The 19,395-nt window shown below is 45.7% G+C and overlaps 10 protein-coding genes across 10 annotated transcripts; 2 read left to right on the top strand and 8 right to left on the bottom strand.

Annotated features, from left to right (window-relative positions):
• Window positions 1-43: 43 nt before the first annotated feature.
• YOR1 (ATP-binding cassette transporter YOR1) lies at window positions 44-4,426 on the top strand (the record flags this gene model as incomplete). The annotated part of the gene is made up of 1 exon (XM_037280994.1): window positions 44-4,426. One exon carries the CDS (start codon window positions 44-46, stop codon window positions 4,424-4,426), a length of 4,383 nt encoding a protein of 1,460 aa, XP_037136889.1.
• Window positions 4,427-4,740: 314 nt separating this feature from the next.
• On the bottom strand, window positions 4,741-7,167 carry NIP1 (translation initiation factor eIF3 core subunit c; the record flags this gene model as incomplete). The annotated part of the gene is made up of 1 exon (XM_037280993.1): window positions 4,741-7,167. The coding sequence occupies one exon, from the start codon at window positions 7,165-7,167 to the stop codon at window positions 4,741-4,743; it is 2,427 nt and encodes an 808-aa protein (XP_037136888.1).
• A 373-nt stretch (window positions 7,168-7,540) lies between these two features.
• On the bottom strand, window positions 7,541-10,003 carry HG536_0A00290 (uncharacterized protein; the record flags this gene model as incomplete). The annotated part of the gene is made up of 1 exon (XM_037280992.1): window positions 7,541-10,003. One exon carries the CDS (start codon window positions 10,001-10,003, stop codon window positions 7,541-7,543), a length of 2,463 nt encoding a protein of 820 aa, XP_037136887.1.
• Window positions 10,004-10,753: 750 nt separating this feature from the next.
• On the bottom strand, window positions 10,754-11,683 carry BGL2 (glucan 1,3-beta-glucosidase; the record flags this gene model as incomplete). Its single annotated transcript, XM_037280991.1, has 1 exon — window positions 10,754-11,683. The coding sequence occupies one exon, from the start codon at window positions 11,681-11,683 to the stop codon at window positions 10,754-10,756; it is 930 nt and encodes a 309-aa protein (XP_037136886.1).
• Window positions 11,684-11,892: 209 nt separating this feature from the next.
• Window positions 11,893-12,984, bottom strand: HG536_0A00270 (RNA methyltransferase; the record flags this gene model as incomplete). The annotated part of the gene is made up of 1 exon (XM_037280990.1): window positions 11,893-12,984. One exon carries the CDS (start codon window positions 12,982-12,984, stop codon window positions 11,893-11,895), a length of 1,092 nt encoding a protein of 363 aa, XP_037136885.1.
• A 146-nt stretch (window positions 12,985-13,130) lies between these two features.
• GLC8 (PP1-complex regulatory subunit GLC8) lies at window positions 13,131-13,790 on the bottom strand (the record flags this gene model as incomplete). Its single annotated transcript, XM_037280989.1, has 1 exon — window positions 13,131-13,790. One exon carries the CDS (start codon window positions 13,788-13,790, stop codon window positions 13,131-13,133), a length of 660 nt encoding a protein of 219 aa, XP_037136884.1.
• Window positions 13,791-14,011: 221 nt separating this feature from the next.
• On the bottom strand, window positions 14,012-14,941 carry ERV29 (the record flags this gene model as incomplete). The annotated part of the gene is made up of 1 exon (XM_037280988.1): window positions 14,012-14,941. The coding sequence occupies one exon, from the start codon at window positions 14,939-14,941 to the stop codon at window positions 14,012-14,014; it is 930 nt and encodes a 309-aa protein (XP_037136883.1).
• Window positions 14,942-15,128: 187 nt separating this feature from the next.
• Window positions 15,129-16,430, bottom strand: ZUO1 (zuotin; the record flags this gene model as incomplete). The annotated part of the gene is made up of 1 exon (XM_037280987.1): window positions 15,129-16,430. The coding sequence occupies one exon, from the start codon at window positions 16,428-16,430 to the stop codon at window positions 15,129-15,131; it is 1,302 nt and encodes a 433-aa protein (XP_037136882.1).
• A 174-nt stretch (window positions 16,431-16,604) lies between these two features.
• Window positions 16,605-17,393, top strand: ELP6 (Elongator subunit ELP6; the record flags this gene model as incomplete). The annotated part of the gene is made up of 1 exon (XM_037280986.1): window positions 16,605-17,393. The coding sequence occupies one exon, from the start codon at window positions 16,605-16,607 to the stop codon at window positions 17,391-17,393; it is 789 nt and encodes a 262-aa protein (XP_037136881.1).
• Window positions 17,394-17,397: 4 nt separating this feature from the next.
• On the bottom strand, window positions 17,398-19,215 carry TGL3 (bifunctional triglyceride lipase/lysophosphatidylethanolamine acyltransferase; the record flags this gene model as incomplete). The annotated part of the gene is made up of 1 exon (XM_037280985.1): window positions 17,398-19,215. One exon carries the CDS (start codon window positions 19,213-19,215, stop codon window positions 17,398-17,400), a length of 1,818 nt encoding a protein of 605 aa, XP_037136880.1.
• Window positions 19,216-19,395: the final 180 nt, after the last annotated feature.

Genomic DNA, 19,395 nt, shown 5'->3' with positions numbered 1-19,395 from the left:
TAGTGAAGCGAAGTGAACTGGAATTGACTGAAGCAGACCGGTGATGGGGAAAAACGCTTTGAAGGGTGCTTCCACCGACTCCACGGGATCAAGCTACAGGTCTACTCCTGAGGACAAATCTGGTTCGAGGAGAAGTTCCGTGGAAGCCAAGCTATCGTACAACGATGCTTCTCAGGAGAACCAGGAACTCTCTGGAACGGGGGAGTACATCGTCAATCGCAACAGGCCAGAAACGTTTCTGAACAGTGATGACCTGGAAAAGGTTACTCAATCAGACGTTTACGCACAGAAACGGTTGTTTTCTTTTCTGCATAGAAAGAAGTTGCCACTTGTGCCCGAAAAAGATGATGAGAGAAGGACGTTCCCTATGCATCGTGCTAATTATTTATCGAGGGTTTTCCTGTGGTGGGTGATCCCGATAATACGAGTCGGCTACAAGAGAACGGTGCAGCCGAATGATCTTTTTAAGATGGACGAGAGGATGTCCATTGAGAAATTATTTGACTCTTTTGACAGAAACATGAGATATTATTTTGATAAATCTCGAAGACAATACCTAGAGAAGAATCCCGGCGCTACCGAAGAAGAAGTACTCGCTAATGCGAGACTCCCCAGATTAACAACGCTAAGAGCTTTATATTTCACATTTCAACGCCAATATCTGTGGGCTGTTTTGTGTGCCATCCTTGCGAACTGTACTTCTGGTTTTAATCCCATGATCACCAAGCGCTTAATTGAGTTTGTTGAGAAAAAGGCTTTGATGCCTCATTTACCTGTCAACAGCGGCGTAGGTTATGCTATTGGTGCATGTCTAATGCTGTTGTTGAACGGTATTTTCTTCAATCATTTCTTTTTGGCTTCTCAAACCATCGGCGTGCAGGCCAAATCCGTTTTAACTAAAGCCGCACTGAACAAAATGTTTCATGCATCAGCTTATGCTAGGCATAAGTATCCTAACGGTAAGGTTACTTCATTCGTTACTACTGATTTATCGAGAATTGAGTTTGCCCTTTCGTTTCAACCATTCCTGGCCGGCTTTCCAGCTATCTTTGCCATTTGCATCGTATTATTGATTGTCAATGTTGGCCCAATAGCCTTGGTGGGTATTGGTGTTTTCATTTTGATGTTTTTCCTAACTCTTTTTGCCTTTAAAATCGTCATTGAGTTGAGGATGAAATCCAACAAACTGACTGACTCTAGGGTGACTATTATGAGAGAGCTTCTCAACAATATGAAAATGGTCAAGTATTATGCGTGGGAGGATGCTTACGAAAAAAATGTCAGAGATATAAGATCGAAAGAGATCAGTAAAGTGCGGAACATGTTGTATACAAGGAACTTCATGATTGGTTTAGCACTTTCATTACCTAATATCGCATCGCTCGTGACCTTCTTGGCCATGTATAAGGTTAACCGTGGTGGCAGATCTCCAGGAAATATCTTCGCTTCTCTTTCATTGTTTCAAGTGCTGAGTCTGCAGATGTTCTTTTTACCCATATCTATTGCAACTGGTATTGACATGATCCTTGGACTTGGTAGGTTACAAGATTTGCTTGAGGCTCCCGAAGAACGGACTGACAATGTTGAGAGCATTCGTCCCACGTCTGATATGCCCAAAAATGTAGTACTGAGAATGACTGATGCATCTTTTGAATGGGAAGACTTTGAGGTTAATGACTTAGCAGAGGAGAAAAAGAAGCTACAGAATAGCTCAGCCAAGAAATCACGTAAGAAAAATTCAAAAAGCGACGAAGAACCACAGTCATCTAAAATCGACAACAGTCATCAAAGCGAGGCTAAGGAGAAGAAATCATTTCATGGTTTTAACTGCTTGAATTTCGAAATAGAGAAAGGAGAATTTATCATGGTGACAGGTCCCATCGGGACTGGTAAGACATCTTTATTGAATGCGATGGCTGGCTTTATGCGTAGGATATCTGGGAATGTAGAGGTCAATGGTGATTTGCTTATGTGCGGTTATCCCTGGATTCAGAACGCGACTGTGCGTGATAATATACTGTTTGGCTCACCATTTGACGAAAAACGCTTTAAAGAGGTCATTCGTGTTTGTTCCTTGCAAGCAGATATTGATATGTTACCAGCAGGAGATATGACTGAAATCGGTGAACGCGGTATAACCTTGTCTGGAGGTCAGAAGGCGCGGATAAACTTGGCTAGAAGTGTTTACAAACAGAAGGATATTTTCTTATTCGATGATGTTTTGAGCGCTGTGGATTCCCGGGTCGGAAAGCACATTATGGATGAATGCATGCTAGGTCTACTTCAAAACAAAACCAGAATTTTGGCCACTCACCAATTATCATTAATTGAGAAGGCTTCTCGTATTATTGTGCTGGGAGCCGACGGATCATTTGAGATCGGAAAGTTGGAAGATCTCAAACAAACAAATCTCACTTTAAAGAACCTGCTCCAGTTTGCCGCCCAAAAGTCGGAAGCTGAGGAGACTGATGAGGCGGAGCAAGAAGGTTTAGGCGATGCAGAGACTGAGTTGAACAAAGAAAGAACGAAAGATTGGTCCGAACTACAAAAGCAGCTCAGTAAGAGATCTAAAGAAGTGGAAGTTAGTGGTCGTTTAACTTCTAAGGAGGAGCGGGCTGTCAATAGCTTAAAATTGAACGTCTACAAGAAATACATTGAGGCAGCTGTCGGGAAATGGGGTTTCTTGGCCATTCCAGGTTACTTGTTTTTAGTCGTCGCTACAACTTTCTGCTCCCTTTTCTCATCTGTGTGGTTGTCTTACTGGACAGAACAGAAGTTCGCCAATAGATCAGCAAGTTTCTACATGGGTTTATACTCATTTTTCGTCTTTGGCGGGTTTCTTTTCATGACTGGCCAATTCACAATGCTTTGTTATATGGGGGTTCGAGCTTCTAAAAGATTGAACTTGCAAGCAGTTGGCAGAATTTTGCATACATCTATGGCCTATCTTGATACTACACCGATCGGTAGAATTCTCAATCGTTTCACCAAGGACACGGACAGCTTAGATAACGAGTTGATGGAATCACTGCGTTTGTTCATGACCCAATTCGCGAATATTGTAGGGGTATGTGTTCTGTGCATTGTTTACCTGCCTTGGTTCGCTATTGCGGTACCCTTTCTAGTGCTATTCTTTGTTCTTATTGCAAATCACTATCAGGCCACTGGTAGAGAGGTTAAGAGACTGGAAGCTGTGCAACGCTCTTTTGTTTACAATAATTTCAATGAGGTGCTTGGGGGCATGGATACAATAAAAGCTTACCGGAACCAAGAAAGGTTCCTTGTTAAAACTGACTTTTTGATCAACAAAACGAATGAAGCGGGATACTTGGTGGTTGCCCTCCAGAGGTGGGTCGCTATCTTTTTGGATATGGTCGCTATAGCGTTTGCCCTGATAATTACTCTACTTTGTGTTACGCGACAATTTCATATTTCAGCTGCATCGACTGGTGTCTTGTTGACCTATGTTTTACAGCTCCCAGGTCTTTTGAACACCATCCTAAGAGCTTTTACTCAAACAGAGAATGACATGAACAGTGCGGAGAGGTTGGTCGCCTATGCAACGGATTTGCCGTTGGAGGCCGACTACAAGATCCCTGAAAGTTCTCCTCCGGAAAATTGGCCTTCTGAGGGCGAGATTATCTTCGAAGAAGTATCTTTTGCGTACAGGCCTGGATTGCCAGTTGTTTTGCATAATCTAAACTTGCAGATCAAAAGAGGAGAAAAGATAGGAATATGTGGACGCACAGGTGCTGGTAAATCAACGATCATGAGTGCACTTTATAGGATCAATGAGTTGGCAGATGGTAGAATCTTAATTGACGGAATCGATATTAGCAAGATAGGTCTTTATGATCTACGACGCAAGCTTTCGATCATTCCCCAAGATCCTGTGCTTTTCAGGGGCACGATCAGAAAGAATTTAGATCCTTTCCAAGAAAGTTCTGATGATAAGCTTTGGGAGGCCTTGGTCAACGGAGGCATAATCACTGCGGCGGAACTGGATGTCGTGCAGAAACAAAAACCCGACGAAAGCGGGTCGCTGTCAAATTTGCACAAATTCCATTTGGATCAGAAGGTGGAAGAAGAGGGAAGCAATTTCTCGCTAGGGGAGAGACAATTGCTTGCTTTGGCTAGAGCACTTGTTCGTCAATCTAAGATTTTAATTTTGGATGAAGCGACCTCATCAGTTGATTATGAAACTGATAACAAAATTCAATCGCGAATCTCGGCATCCTTCGGAAACTGTACCATTCTTTGTATCGCTCACCGTCTAAAGACCATTTTGTCCTATGACCGAATCCTTGTACTTGACAAAGGTGAGATTGCAGAGCTTGATACGCCTAAAGCTCTTTATGAAAGAACCGACGGCATCTTCAGGGAAATGTGTAACAGATCTGGTTTAACCGAGGCCGATTTTAATTGAATCGTAATTAATTTGTCTTAGCATCTTAGATTACATTTAATATTTATTGAGCCGAAAAACACTTCGGCTTCAATCAGAAGGAATTTGAATTTGCAGTATGCTAAGCAATGACGCATGTCAAAATTGTGGGTTGCTGTTACGAATAGTCAGAACATGCATTCCTCTGTCTAACTAGGCATCAAATAACGAACTCTTTCGTCGTACATATTCAGATATATATTTGCGCAACTCATTTGAGAGATATAATGTACAGGTATGCAACCATGAGAGCCTCTGAGAAGCAGTAGAATCTGGACAGAGAATCATCACTAAAATTAACGACGACCAGCGGTTGGGTTCAAGCGTTCTTTTGCAATTTTTACTTCCTTGTTCAATTTCAAGGCGACCTCTTCCAATTTAGTTATTTCGTCGCCTTCAACAATAACGGTGCTCTTGTTTCCGTCCAATCTAGCGTCAATGTCATATTCTGCAATGACAAACTCCATAATCTCCACGACCTTTTCCTGTGGAACGTTAAAGAGTTCTGATAGTTTGCTCAAAGAAATTTTGTCGTAGAACCTCTTATAAGTGAAAAAGAATGTTTTCAATGATCCGATTTGAACCCTCTCGGCAAGGCTCTCCAACACAGTGTCTGCATTGGATAACAACTTCCATGTAGGGATGGACCTCAAGTAAAAGTTACACTTTTTCCAATCACCCTTCTGCATCGACTTAGCAGCATGCAAAACATAGTCTCTCAGTGTCTCCGGTGGCCCCTGGAATGCCGATTTATCATAGTGCTCTAAGGCGCGGCGAATGGATTTCTGGGAGTAGGGAATTCTTTTCACTTTGATGCCCGAATAGAATGCCGTCATCTGGGGTACTTCTATCAAAAGCGAGCATGTCATGAAAACAAGATCGATTAGATCTAGGTTGATATGTTGATGGTAAGGCAAGCACAGTTGTTCACGTTCATCTGCACTAGTTGACGATCCCACATTAGCCGAGATCCTTTGCAATGTTTGTTGACCGAGGATCTCGCGCAAATGCGAGCTTGCTAGCAATTCGTTTAGAACCTGATGACAGTCTTCAATCAAGCATAGTTTAAATGCTGCCAAACCAAGTTGCACAACCACTCTGTTGAATAGAATTTGCAGGGAAGGATCAGAATTGTTGATATAGGTCTGAACTTTCGATTCAATCAACATATCTTTGGCGGTGCTGAAATCAATATTCAAGGCAGTGAAGTACACTTGATAAAGCACGGCACGCTTCCGTAACCCACCATTCTTATGTTTGCGTAAACTGTCAGCTAATGTTCCAACTAGGTTCGTGACATACTTGTCATCGGCGATACCATTGAAAGGAACATAACTGGAAGTGAAATTAGATGGCAGACTTTTCCAAGCGTTGCTCTCGATTATGCTAATCAGCGAGGTTGATTTGTAGTAGATGTGATCCAACCTTTTAACCAAAGGACGTGCCAAAAGTCTTTCCCTTTCTTCTTCGGGAAGAGTAGCCTCGAGGTAAATTTGTGTCCTCAAAATCAAATTGTAAATTAATTGCTCATCTCTTAGGCGGACCAAATAATCACTTGAGTGGGGATCAGTGTTCAACAAAGATTTGTTAAATTCATCATCAAGCCTCTCAACAAATGAGAAAACAGAGCCCAAAATCTTCTTAACTCCGTTAGCGTCGGCTTGGGGCTCATCCTCGATGAACTCGTTCCGCTCAGCCAACTCTGAAACCTGATAAGTATCGATGTGCTCATTCAGTATCTCTAAAAGTCTGAGTGTTTCGCTGTAAGCTGCCTTCCATTGCTCAATTGGCTGATACGAAAGATTTGCAGAAGCGTCGAACCTGATTGGAATTAGAGTTAGATAAGCCATTATCGTCTCGTAAGGTGTTTTGGCGATCTCGAGCAATTCCTGCATAGTCTTGATTAAACCATATTGGTCAACACTTTTCTTACCTCTAGTATCCAACACGATTCGTAGAGCGGAGAAAAATCCAACTTCCGAGGAAGCTGTGGCCAAAGATGACAGGTTAATACCTTTCTTACCGAAAATTGGAGTTGCCTCACGGTCTTCGGCGCCAAGATCGGCAGTATTTTCCTTATCGAAGGATTCTGGGTTCTCTCTAAATTTAGCAAGCAAACCCTCGTTTTCCCTTGCCACCTTTCTAACTCTTTGCTTTGTCGTGTTGTAGGCCCTGGCAACAGCCTTGTTTTTGATATCGGCTTGCTCTGCGTCTGTCACCGCATCCTCGATCTGCGCCAAGACCTTGATGAAAATGTTTGGGGTACCGTAGTTCTGTTGTTGGGCTCTGATCAGGAGACGTGAGATATTGTCCAGCTCTGCCAAGATCGTCACCCAGTCCTGCGTCATTTCAGCATTCTCGATACTTGAGTAGACGGCTTGCATCTCATCCAACAACTTCTCCTTGGCCGACTTGACCACTTTCTTGCCTTCATCCTCCGATTCCGAATCTGAATAGTTGGCACCTTTCAAGAATTTGTTAGTCCCACCCTTTCTGAACTCTGCTTTCTTGAACCAATCGGGTCCGTAAGGTCTGCCCTCCGAATCATCCGAGTCGATGTCAGACTCAGACTCAGAATCGTTGAAAAAGGAATCATCGGATTCCTCCTCCCCTTCGCTCAAAGAAGAATTTAGTGATTCCTCATCAGATGAGGACAGTAAGTCCTCTTCTGATGATGAACTTGCACTATCATAGTCATAATTGGCTGCAAAAAAACGAGACATGGTTCCACAATAGTGTATGACTTCGATTCTAGCTCCCGTGAACGATCTCTAGACCTGCCTTTGTGCTATAGTGATGGTACTTTCTTTCCCTCATCTCTAACCGTTCACTGCCCTGGTAAAATTTTTCCGTACCGCATCGACAGGCTTGTTCAATGAGTAACCGGGTAATAGCTCTGCTCCAACTCGGTAGCGCCATTTCGAGTAATGGGTATGCGCGAAACCCACTCATCGTAGAGAGTGTGAGTAATTATGAGTTTATCACTATTCACAAATTGGGTAGTTTCTGAGTATTATTCGTGGGTCACGATTTAGGATGTATTACTTTACACGAAATTTAGCGAAGCATCTAGGATTCACACTTAAGGTGTGTCTGTCAGCCCACAGGTGTAGGACTATCTGTAGCCTGTCGAAGAGAATCCTCGGGTGTCCGGGGAGCAGTGGGAGTTTCTGGAGACCAGGATTCTTGTGGCCATTCTTCAAAAATGGCATCGTCGCTGTCTTCTCGCTCGTGGTCTGGAACGTCCGGAAGAGAGTCAACGTAAGTAGTATCGTCAAGGTTAATATCGAAATCATCATCATCCAAGATAGCATCGGATACTAGGCCGCCATTATAAAAACCAAAATTTGAAAATCGATCCCTTAAAATCATCAACGTTCCTATGTTATTGTGACTTAAACGTGCTCGATCTTTCCTAACAACCCTGCCAGCGAGCGAGAAACACCTTTCCACATCACAGGAGGTAAACTTGGTGTAGAACAAAGACATTGCCAATTTAAAAAGCATCGGATAAGTATGGCGGTAGTCATACCACCATTTTATCGCTTCCTGTCTAGAGTTTCCTGCGATTACAGGCTCTCTCTGATATTTTACCCATTCTTCAAGACTTCCATCATTGCACTCAGCTTCCATGGCAGCCGATCCGGTATGCCTCGACGGATCAGGTGCGACACGTATATTAAACGACAGCAGGTTTTTATGGCTAGGAGCTTTAGGAATCTTTTTCCGCTCCTGTTCCGTAACACAGCTAAACCTCTGTACTTTCAGGTAGTTGCGCATGAATGAGTTAACTTCGCTTATTCTAACCGTGAACTCCTCGTCTTCCATTATTTCATAAAGCTTGTCTTGTTTTGCCGTTGGATCTAGGATCACTGCAACGTAGAACAAAGGATTCACCTGGATATGAGATAAGTAGTCTTGGTAGCAGCCGTAGGAATCTTTGATTGCTTGAAGAACAATTCTTTTATCATCCAAAGATAGATACTCTGGGCCATTGAAATAAGAGAAATCCATACCTGGAGTTTTAGGAATATGGTTTCCGGCAAACGCACTCAAGCACAGTTTGTAGTAGTGACCTAGTAGGTAGTAAAGAGGAACGCCTTGAGGGAGATTGTTAATCTCATCATTCTGAAATGTGAAATTCAGTTCACCGAATATATCACAGCACTCAACGAAGTATGTCAGCATTTGAATTGTCTTTTCCTCAAATGCTATGATACTCTGGACTCGATTGATGATGTGAGTATGGGATTCTGTGTCGAGTGCTTCGAACCATTTCGAATAGGCTGCATAATTTTGTAAAAAAACAGTAACTTGTCTCCAGGTATAAATCCATCTGGTTTGTGATTCATATGGTATAAGTGGTATACCATGTTCTTTCAAACTTGCATTGACCGCAGTTGAGCGCCTCATGATTTTCGCCAGCTTGGTCACTTTACTGAAGGCGTCGGCAAATAAGAGGTCTTCACACAAACTCTTTATGATTCTCCCGAAGATCAAATTTAACACATGGTTAGCGCAACGGATAAAGCGAACTTTGCCCAACATTTGATGTCCAGAAGGCTTTATTGTGTTCAAGTAGTCATAGACAAGACTCTTGTGAAAAGACTCATTATTTGTAGCGTTGTCCATGGTTATAGTTCCAAGCTTGTCAACAAGGTCATGTCTATGTAAAATCTCCTTGAAAACCTTGTATATGTTTAAACCAGTGTGTCGCTTATGCCCCAGACTAACAAACTCTAGTAAATGACAGTTGCGGGATTCCCCTCGGTTGTTCAGTAGAATTTTCGCATCATTGGCCAGTTCCAGTGATTCCATATTGAGGATATTCGGAGCAAAAGAAACCATTACCGCGAGAAATGAAATATTGCTAGGAGAGGTCCATATATCCAACTGAATATTAACCATGGTGGTGTCTTTTAAGTTGTAATGCAGCGTCTCATTCAGGTATCTTTTAAAAAGGTTAATTTTGGTCGATAGCGTTGTTCTTGATTGGATGAAGGCATTGGCTGCGTGCCTTCGGTTTATCATCCCCCAACTTAGAAGCCTTACAAAGTTGAAGGGTAAAAAGCCCTCCGATATCAAAAGTAGCGTTTCTAGAATCTCAGGGTTTTTCTGGCATTCCTGCACCAGAGAGTCGCTCAGTCTGAGCGACTTCGATCTCCTGGGAAGCATATCCAGAGTTTGCTCTTTGCTTACTTTCGGTTTCTTGCTCTTTATAGCACTGGGATGGACAGCAGTAATATGCTTTGACAAGTTTCCGGTCGATTCTCCCTCTTTAAACATCTTCCCACAGTAAATACATTTGGCTCTCTTTTTGTTGTTCAAATTCAGGAGGGTAAAATGTATCTTGAAAGATGATCGCTCCATCCAACGTGAGGGGCTTTTCTTTGGACTTTTCTTGACCTTCAACGTTGTGTTCGGGGTAGATCTGACCATTTCAGCTGGTGTTGCCGGGCATGAACGCGAAGGAATAGGAGCGCTTAGGCTTGAAGTATTTGTAAACGGCATATCTTGCTGGATAACAATCGGGGTTGCATGAGTGCTAGCACCTGACATATTTTCACACTGATGATTTATATGATGATCTCTTGTAAGTAACGACCAAAGTTGTGAAGTTTTCTGATGTTGACGCGTTTTCGCCAAAATTTATACTTCACGCGTTGATTTAGGGTTTCTGACCCTATGAGGTGCCCTGAGACTCGGGATTGATCTGAAACTATACTAGACAGTACTCTATGGATCGAATTACCTATCATCCTTTGAATACAGTGAGTCTGAATTGTTTTCTTATAAAAGTGTTAAATGTTTTATAAAAGTGTGTTAAGCGGCTAAACATGAATTGATTGATGTTGTTGCAGCCTCTTGAAAAACGTATAAATTGCAAACGGGTAGGCAATCAGGTAAATATATTTCTCAAAAATGAGTACTCAAACAAAATCACGTCAATAACGAGGTCCGGTTTCAAGTACTCGATGATCGTAAATAAAGAGAAATAGCAGGTAACCCGTTAATTCCGTACATTATGATACTCATTGAACAAGCCTGCGCATCGATGAAAAATCATCTTACACGTAACTGAGAATAATACCGATTTCGAGCCATCGAACCAAGGTGGGTCGTAAGGTAGACCTTAGCTGGGGCTACATCGGTTGGTGGATCCCGGACCGCCAACACAGGTGCCGGCTAATGTCTTGTTCAAAAAGGGCTTTAAAAGAGCTATATACGGTCCATTCGCGGGCCAGAAGAATCAAGAAAAAACGTAGTGGGATATCATAAGTAGTAGCAGCGGGGGGCCGGCGAGACCGCTTAATCGAAGCTGCAGGTTATGTTGTACTTCAAACTCTTGTCCGAGGTCCAGATACCCCAGTGCTTCTCGACGTCGGAGATACCAGAGGTGTCTGGCTTCCAGTCCTCGTCGAAGGCCTCGAAGGCGATCACGTTGACGCCCCAGCCTCTCATGGCGCAAACGCCCTCCTGCCAGAACTGCTGCGCATTCTGGACGGATGGGTAGGCAGCTCCGAAGTTGGTTCCGCCGGTTGGCCAGCCAGTCTCACCGACCCAGAAGCTGATGTCGGTGGTGCCCTTGACGGTCTGGATGGTCTGCAACGCCTGCATGATGTCGTCGAAGAAGGAGTACGAGGCGTTGTTCATCGCCTGGCCTTGCCAGTACGAGAAGGCGTTGGCCATCACGATGTCACTGGCCTCGATGGCTGGCGCATTGTAACCTGCGACCAGCACGTTCCAGGAGTCGACGGTACCGACCTGCACACCGGAGTACGACTTGCCGTCGGAGCCCTGGATGCCGGCGACAGTGCTCTTGACGTCGTTGATCTTGTCGGCCAGCTCAGGCGCGGTGAGATCCCCACGGTACAGCGCCTCGGAGCCGACAAGAATACCGGCAACCGTGGAGGTCTTTAACTCCGGCAAGTATGTCTTCAACGCGTTCTTCTCGGCCTCGAAGTGCGCGTCGTCGTTGGGCCACACCCCCAAGAACACACGGAAGCCCTTGTTTTCCACAGCAGGGCCCAGGTTCTGCAACGTGTTGCAGTCGGACACCGCATAGATCTTCACAACGTCGCCGTATGGCTTCAACACATCCAAGTCTGCCTCGAAGTCAGACGTGCTCTTACAGGTGCCGTCGTTGTTTTTCACACCCAGGTTGAAACCCAGGTCGCCGACGGCGGCGACCTGCGTGGCAGCTAGCAGCAATCCAGTAGCGAGAGTAGAGAAACGCATCGTAGGCTTGATCTATGTTTGCAGCGATCTTGTTTCTTTGATCGACTCTTTAAAAGTGAGATCTTTTCTCGATCAACTTCCAACCTGCCTTTGTTTATGACGTCTTCTAAGGAGCGTCGTGAAAAATTTATACGAGGGCCCACTAAAAATAGATCTACATAGTGAAGAGCTCGATTGGCCCGCGATCTGAGTGTCTGAAGGCTGCATGCCTAGAGGGTGGCGACGAGGGCCAGGGAGATCATGCAGCAGTCCTGGATGGGGACGAGACCCTGGGGGGCGGAGCCCGGCAGCCGCAATTGGCCGTCGAAGAACTGGTGGGCGCCGTCACAGCCGTCGAATTGGTGCTTTGATTGCTGGAAACTAGCGTTGATGTGGTCCCATCTGCCGCAAACGAGGAGCACGTTGGCGGGGGGCGCGGAGGCGCGATCGTCGTCGGGTCTCACGATGCGCGCGACATACGGAAGCTTGGTTTCGACCTTGCGGTGCTTGGTCAGCTGGTCGCTGTAGTAGTAGTCGCCGCTGTTGGCCCAGATGGCCTGGGAGTAGCCGTTGGGCAGCGCGCACTCGGTGAAGACGGAGCCGAAGCTCTTGGCAACGCGCACGTGGTAGCCGTACGAGGCCTGAGCACCTACAAAGTCGCCGTAGGCCTCCTGCGGCGACACCACGCGGTGCTCGACGGTGTCGACGGTGACACGCACGTTGACCGGGACAAGCTGCGCCTTGAGCTCCAGCGGCTCTGCTTTGCCGATGCTGATGTACTTGGTCTGCTTGAACTCCTTGCCCTTCTTGGCCGTGCTGCCGGAGCCCGGCTTGCTCATTCTGATGGCAAGACCCTCCCGGTAGCGGCCCCTGTCCTGCCCGAGGTGTCGCATGAAGGGCAGCGACGAGAGTCGGGGCAGTTTACTGGCTTCTTTGAAGTATCTTCTGTATTGTTTCTTGAACACCGTGTTCACCAGGTACGGAGGGGTGACGAAGTACTGTAGAAGAGAGGCAATCAGCATCGCATCGGAGAGCGAGTTCTGGTGTTTAGTTTCTCTGTTGCCCTTCTGACCAAGATCTAGTATCACTATCTCGCCAACGTTGAATATCGTCGCCGCCTTGGCAACCTGGTAAACAGCAGACGTTATCTGCTCCAAATTTCGGCAGTTGGCCAGTATTGTCGTCGGTATGCATAAACTGTAATTGACCGTCTTCGACAGTACCTTAATTGTTTTCTTCAGTTTCGAGATCTGGCTAGCGGCGTTGCGCGCTTTCTTCGACGTGCGATCTGCATCTGGCTTGCTCACACGCTTGGGAGGCATGACTGGCTGCTATAACAAACACAGTACCGACTTGAAGCCTTGCAATCTGAGCGACTGTTCAGCTCATCGCTGATTCAAAATTTCTTCACTGCGATTCAAACTCCGTAAGTAATGATCCTTCGATAGATAGATGTACATAACTGGGATTATGGGCCATCCGAGTTGAGTGGTTTCTCCCGCTTGTCGTCTTCTTCATCGTCTTCATCGTCTTCATCGTCTTCGTCGTCTTCATCTTCATCGTCTTCATCATCGTCGTCGTCCCGCAATCGCCTGCTCTGAAGAGCCTCCTTCAGGTTATAGTGCTTTTTCCTCATTTCTTCAAAACGTCTTGCGTGCTCATCTCTATCTGGTTGAGGATCGGTTACCGACTCGCTACTCGCAGCCTCGGTTTTAGTCTCGAGCACAGGTCCCGAACTTGGATCCAAAGAGAAGTTTTGCAACTCTGCCTCGTCTTCATCGTCATCCTTGTAATACTCACCGTTCGGGTCAATCGCTCCCTGATATGGTGTCTTTGGTTCATCAATATGGATATCTTGGTACTGCTGCTTAGTGAGTTCATTTGCAGCCAGGTTCTTTTGGTTCCACTGCAAACGCTCTTCAGCATCCTGCTGGTGCTTCAGCGACAGCGTATCCTTGGGAAGAACGTGGGAGCCCCCGGCTCTTGCTAGCCCTTCGCGTTTCTTTGATGTTAGCTTGGCATTCAGCTGGGTATTCATCAAAACCTGTTTTCTGAACTCCGAAATAGATTCCTCGTTATCGGAAACTGCTTGGTTCGCAGGAAGTGGGTTTTTCAGTATCCCTCCCATCACTTAGACAATGATTCGAGACTCTAGACCTTGGTCTGGGTTCCTTGTAGGTAGCCAGAGTCTCAGTCATAGCGATGTATACGTAGGACCCCCTTCTTACTGTACTTCCCTATGCACCGGGTAATGCCTATTGCTGGCGCTCCAGAGATACTATACAGGATAATATGCCTTAGTTCTACATAATGGTTGGCTGGCCTCCTGCTCAGCTTTTGCGTGGGTCATCAGTAAATCTTCTTCTTCTCATCTACCGATAATTCTCCAGCACCAGTGTTGGTGACCAGCAGTAGACCTCCAATGATGCTTAGGTTCTGGTAGAATTCGTACTTGAGGAAATCCCTCTTAGTCTGGTCGTAGAACCAGTAGTTGTTGAGGGTGACATTGTAGAAAGTCAGAATGAGACCCAGCATTATTGATGCAAGCTTGGTCTTGTACCCGATAGCGAAGCAGATGGTAAACACGATGGTCAGGAAGACTGTGAGCCATGATTTGCTGAATGTGAATGCGATAAACATGAGAACAATGAGCAACCTTCCGGCAAACAAAAGATAGCCCTTAGTCCTGCCATCCTTTGGGTTTAGTTCCGGCAGCATACCGAAGGTAGTTTTGTTTTGAACAATGGAATCACTGAATGCGATCAACAGCCCACCAATGACACTGATGTTTCTCAGAACAAATGAAGAGCCAGTGAACAAACCGTAGATCAACGCCTGAAGTATAATGCATCCGCACAAAATCCCGGTGGCATACACCGTTTGCTTGCGCAACACAAGCAAAGTCGCACCGATTAGCATAGAGACAGTCACGAGGATCAAGAACAGCACGACAAAGAAGTAAGGGTAGTGCTTCCACTTGTGCAAATAAAAGATCTGATCCGACCACTGCGACACGATACGAAACGAATCCTCATAGAATGTTGCAGTAATGAAAAATCTGGCAATCCCCGGAATGTACGGTCTCAGTTTCTGCGCCAAAGCATGGTCCGTCAAGTTCTCGATCTGCTTGCTGTATGCCTCCACGCTTTTCATCACATTCTGCAAACTGAATCCACCAGATGATCCATCTCTGCGGACAGCAAACGCGCCGTACCCGTTTCCTTGACGACTGGGAGCCGCAGCACCATTCAAGTTGCTCAAAGACCCTCTATACGACATTATCACACCAAAATCAACGCTCAATGGCTCGTTCTGCCCCCTCTTCAGACCTCAGACTATGTGCAAACTACACTTCCTTTGAGCTATCCAGCTTGTCCTTTAGACTGAAAACCTCAAAGCTAAAAGTGTCCGGCGCTCTCTTAAGAAAAAGAGCCCGGACAGTGATTGTCTATAGAATTAGATACGACTACAAGTAGTAAGATAGAACGCTAGCAGGCAGCTTGCCAGCGTCGCTGAGAGACTTGGAAATCTCTTGCAAGATCTGCCTTGTGGAGGCTGGGTCGCTTTTGATCTTTTCCGCGACGGAGACCAGTTGCTCGTCGTCCAAAGAGTCGACGATGAAGCCGGTCTGTTCATCAATGGTGGCAGCATTTGCCGCATCACCAAAGTAGTCTGCGTCCTTTGGTGCCCCACGAATGGTTCTCTTGTTCTTCTTTTTAGCGGCCTTAGCTGCTTCCTTAGCCTTCTTCTTGTCGACCTTGGCAGCAGCGGAGGCGGCGGCCTCGGCTTCGGCCTTGAGTTTGGCCTCAGCAGCAGCCTTGGCTGCAGCTTCAGCCTCAGCTCTGGCTCCGGCCTCACGTTCCCACTTTCTTCTCTCCTTCTCCTTCTTCTCCTCCTCCTTGAATTTCTTGATACGTGGGTCCTCGTTTGCGGCTCTCTCAACCAGCTTGACTAATCTTGCGTTGTCCGCAGTCTTCTTCTTGTCTCTGGCAGCCTTGTTCTTTCTCTCGGTGTAACGCTTCTGGTCTCTGTTGGAGGAGTCGTCTGGGACATCTTCGTCCAAGAACTCAAAGGTCCTCCATGAGTCGAATCTGTGCCAGAAGGAGTAGAATTGCTCAACCTCTTTCTTTGGAGTGTCCATGTCACCTAGCGGTGGGACGGGGGTCTTCTTAGAGAAACGAGCCTCTGCGGCAAAGACGGGACCCCAGGCCTCGAAAAAATCGTATTCGGTACCCTTCTTTGGCGGCTCGACGTCTGCGTTGAAGTCACAGGAGTCATACTGAGCTCTCTTAGTGGGGTCAGTCAACGTTTCATACGCCTTTTGAATAATCTTGAAGAATCCGTCTTGCTCCAAGCCGGCACCAGAGGCTGACTTCTTGTCGGGATGGTGCTTCAACACCTGCTTTCTGTGGGCCTTGATGATCTGTGTGTTGGTGGCTCTGTAACGCAACTTCGACAACCCCATAGCAGCATACAAGTCGGCAGTCTTCCAGTCTCTTGGATCATGCTCCAATAGGGACTCGTCGGTCAATTCGTCATCGAAAAGCAACTCGTCAGGGTCATTGTTGGACTCATCGACCCTCTTGACATTTTGTTCAGCTTGGATTTTCTCAAACTCCGACCAGGTGTGGTTTCTCAAGGTTCTCTGAGCATGGTGCAAGAAGTGTTTCCCAACAGGTTCAACTGGGCGACGAATAGCTTCGGACTTCTTTGCATCGGCAATAACATTGACAGTAATGTCAGACTTTAGTTCAGGAAGAGTGAGCATGATCAGACCTGCTTAACTTGTCTATTTTGCAAATGCTTTAAAGTGGTGGAAAATTTTATACAGGATTTTTTCACTCCTACTAAAGGGCAGATAGACGTTCGATGAGATTGAAAAATGCCAGTAATTGGACCGCAGACGATGTAAATTGTCACCTAGGAAAAGATCTTATCAATTATGGGTAGCGTCCAGACTCAGGAGCTTGTCATTTTTAGCGACAATTCGGTTCTTTCGAAGGAATTATGCTCAGGAGGAAGCCACAACCTTATCACGATAACTTCGAGTCCCTCTAATTCGCCGTTCTGGCTGATAAACGCGCTGGTAGAATCGAAAATAACAGGGTCTCCACACTCTTTGAGTGGTGCTTCTCAGCCTGCTCCCCATGGAACATCGTCAGATCTGCCTGTTACGATCGGATCCTTCATACATAATGGAAGGCAGTTCACTGATGTACTGAAAAAGCTGAAGATTGACGCAAACTCATACCGTGTAGTCGATCTGCTTACGGACTTCGTAGCCAAAAACATTGGTAAGCCAAGGGCGAAAGTGCTGTCGGAACTTTTGGATGCCTTCACAGAAGCACCTTCGTCAATGATAGTCCTGGAGCAGCCGGAGATACTTTTGACGCTGCTAGACGGCCTGACAAGCGATGAATTGCACCGAAAGTTCATTTTGCCTCTCATGACGAAATGTGGGATACTGTTGATATCAACAAACATATGTTACAGTCTCGATGGAGATAATAGAGATTCAGTACAGTTCGCCAGATTTGCGTCGGGTTGCCTTTACAAGTCAATAGCAGTTCTTTCGTTGAGACCACTAGAAACTGGCCGGGCTACGGATGTGACTGGTTCACTACGAATAACCAGAGGAGGCACTTCTTCGACTCAGATCTCTTGCCATGTTGTTGAGAACGAATACCTGTATCTAAACCAACGAGACAGTACGAAATTGTTCTATAGATGACCGGCTAATTTACGTATCGGGTCAGTCGGCTCCTCCTAGCTCTTATTATTCTATCTAATTTGAACTCAACTGATGATCTTGTCCTTATCAGTGACAATACAGGCCAAGTACTTTGCTCTCCACACGTTATCCCATATGGGATATTATCTAGTTGACCCTCGATAATCCTGGTCAAAGATAAACTTTTCATTCTCGGAACAATGGTGATTTCGGTGGCTGACCTTGGGGTCTTCTCATCGATAGTTAGTCTCTTGATCCACGAGCTGAGCAGACCCAAGTTATCTAACATCTCCATCCTATGGCGAAATTCCATGGTTGCGATATTCTTAAGCTTTCTCTCCAGATGGTACTTGAATTTGAAGGCTAGAGGTTCCATTTCGGTGAAATTCAGCTGAGGAAATCCAAGTTCTGATAGGTCCACTGTAGCTTGCGTATCGGGATAGTGCTTATAAAAATAGTACCTCGACGTTTTGATTTCGTGCTTGAGGTCATTGACCACAAGTGGCGCAAGGTAGGGTCGTGCCAAAGACACAATAAAGTTGTTAACATTGAATAACTCGGTTAATCTCGTGTATGGACTTTCGCTGTTCGCAAGAACAGTAGCATTCTCAGGGGCCAAAAATTTTGTTATCTTAGTCTTCTCCTCTGAAAGAAACGACACAATTTCGTTGTCGAGATTCCTACAAAGCAACTTAGTATCATTCGATATTACACCAGAACCCAAACTACAGTTGATCGCAGAACTAATCAGGACATTGGGGGCCGTAACGTAGTTTAATAGATTTGGACATGACCTATCTGTCGGATGAATGACTATGCTTAGAATTTTACCCGTGTTTTGAAAGGCTTCCTCGAAAGTCAAATCTTTCACAATATACTTCAGCACAAACTGAATGAACAGATAGATGTCCTGAGAATAACCATGATGGATTAGGTTTTGGATCAAAGTGCCCAGGTTTAAATGCTGATCGACGTTGCCGTACCCGCAGCTTCGAAGTAGTTCGACATCTAGTTTTATCATATTCAATATGTTTTCTCCGTGCAAAAGCCTCCTCAACTCTTGGTTAGACATACATGCATAAAGGCTAGCCATGCATGATCCCATCGAGCTACCGCTGATCACGTTGGGGATAAGATTCTGGAAGAACAGCCTTTTTATCACGCCTAGATGAAACATTCCAAACAAGGACCCGCCCTGCAGGATGAGGGCAGTGGTTCCCAGCGAAAGTTTGCATCTTTGAAAAAAGTAGGTCGACGTACCCGCTCTGTCCAAAACATCCAACCCCTCGATTATCCTATCCAGGTACTGTTCGATGAGCAACTTGGTGCCGATGAGAGATTTTGTGAAAAGCCTTCTGTCTACGATCCCACCGAAATTCCGCAACATACAAGGCCCATTCGCCAAAAGTTTATCCTTGATAGCTTCTATGTCGCCTGCTTCAAGCGCTCTACGGAGGTGCGAATGCTGCTCCAACACAGCGTTGAAATCATAACGTACAGAGAAGAAGTTCCTTCTCCACAAGTTCGCCCCTGTTATCTCATCCACAATAGTCGCCTTCGCATACCAATCCTCATATGTTGTGCACTGCTCCAACTCTTTGCTAGCCTCATAATACAGCACTCGAGAATTCGGGCGCAAATAGCTCAGCAGCTTGTGGATCCAAAAGAAGTAGATATCCGATATTACATGGATTACCTGCCACACCACCGGCGGGATCCGGTCTAAAGTGGCATACACAATGCTGAGTATCCAGTTCGTTAGCATTTCAGCTACCAGCCGTATATCCTGCTTAAGTATCACCGAGTTCCAGCCTACCGCCATGCTCCCGTCAGCAAACAGCTATTGTGTCGCTGAGTTATTATATAGCTTAGTGATGGACTTCGAAGGTCCCCTTTGGAAACATCATCTGGGACGAAGAACGCTAATGAAATTTCAGTAGCTAGGAAAGGTTGGTGGCAAAAGAAGCATCAAGAGGCAGTTCAGCGGCGGTTGAGCTGGATC

The sequence above is a fragment of the Torulaspora globosa genome, chromosome 1 (genome assembly GCF_014133895.1).
Source record: "Torulaspora globosa chromosome 1, complete sequence".
NCBI classification, from domain to species: Eukaryota; Fungi; Ascomycota; class Saccharomycetes; order Saccharomycetales; family Saccharomycetaceae; genus Torulaspora; species Torulaspora globosa.
This window is presented reverse-complemented; position numbering and strand designations above follow the sequence as displayed.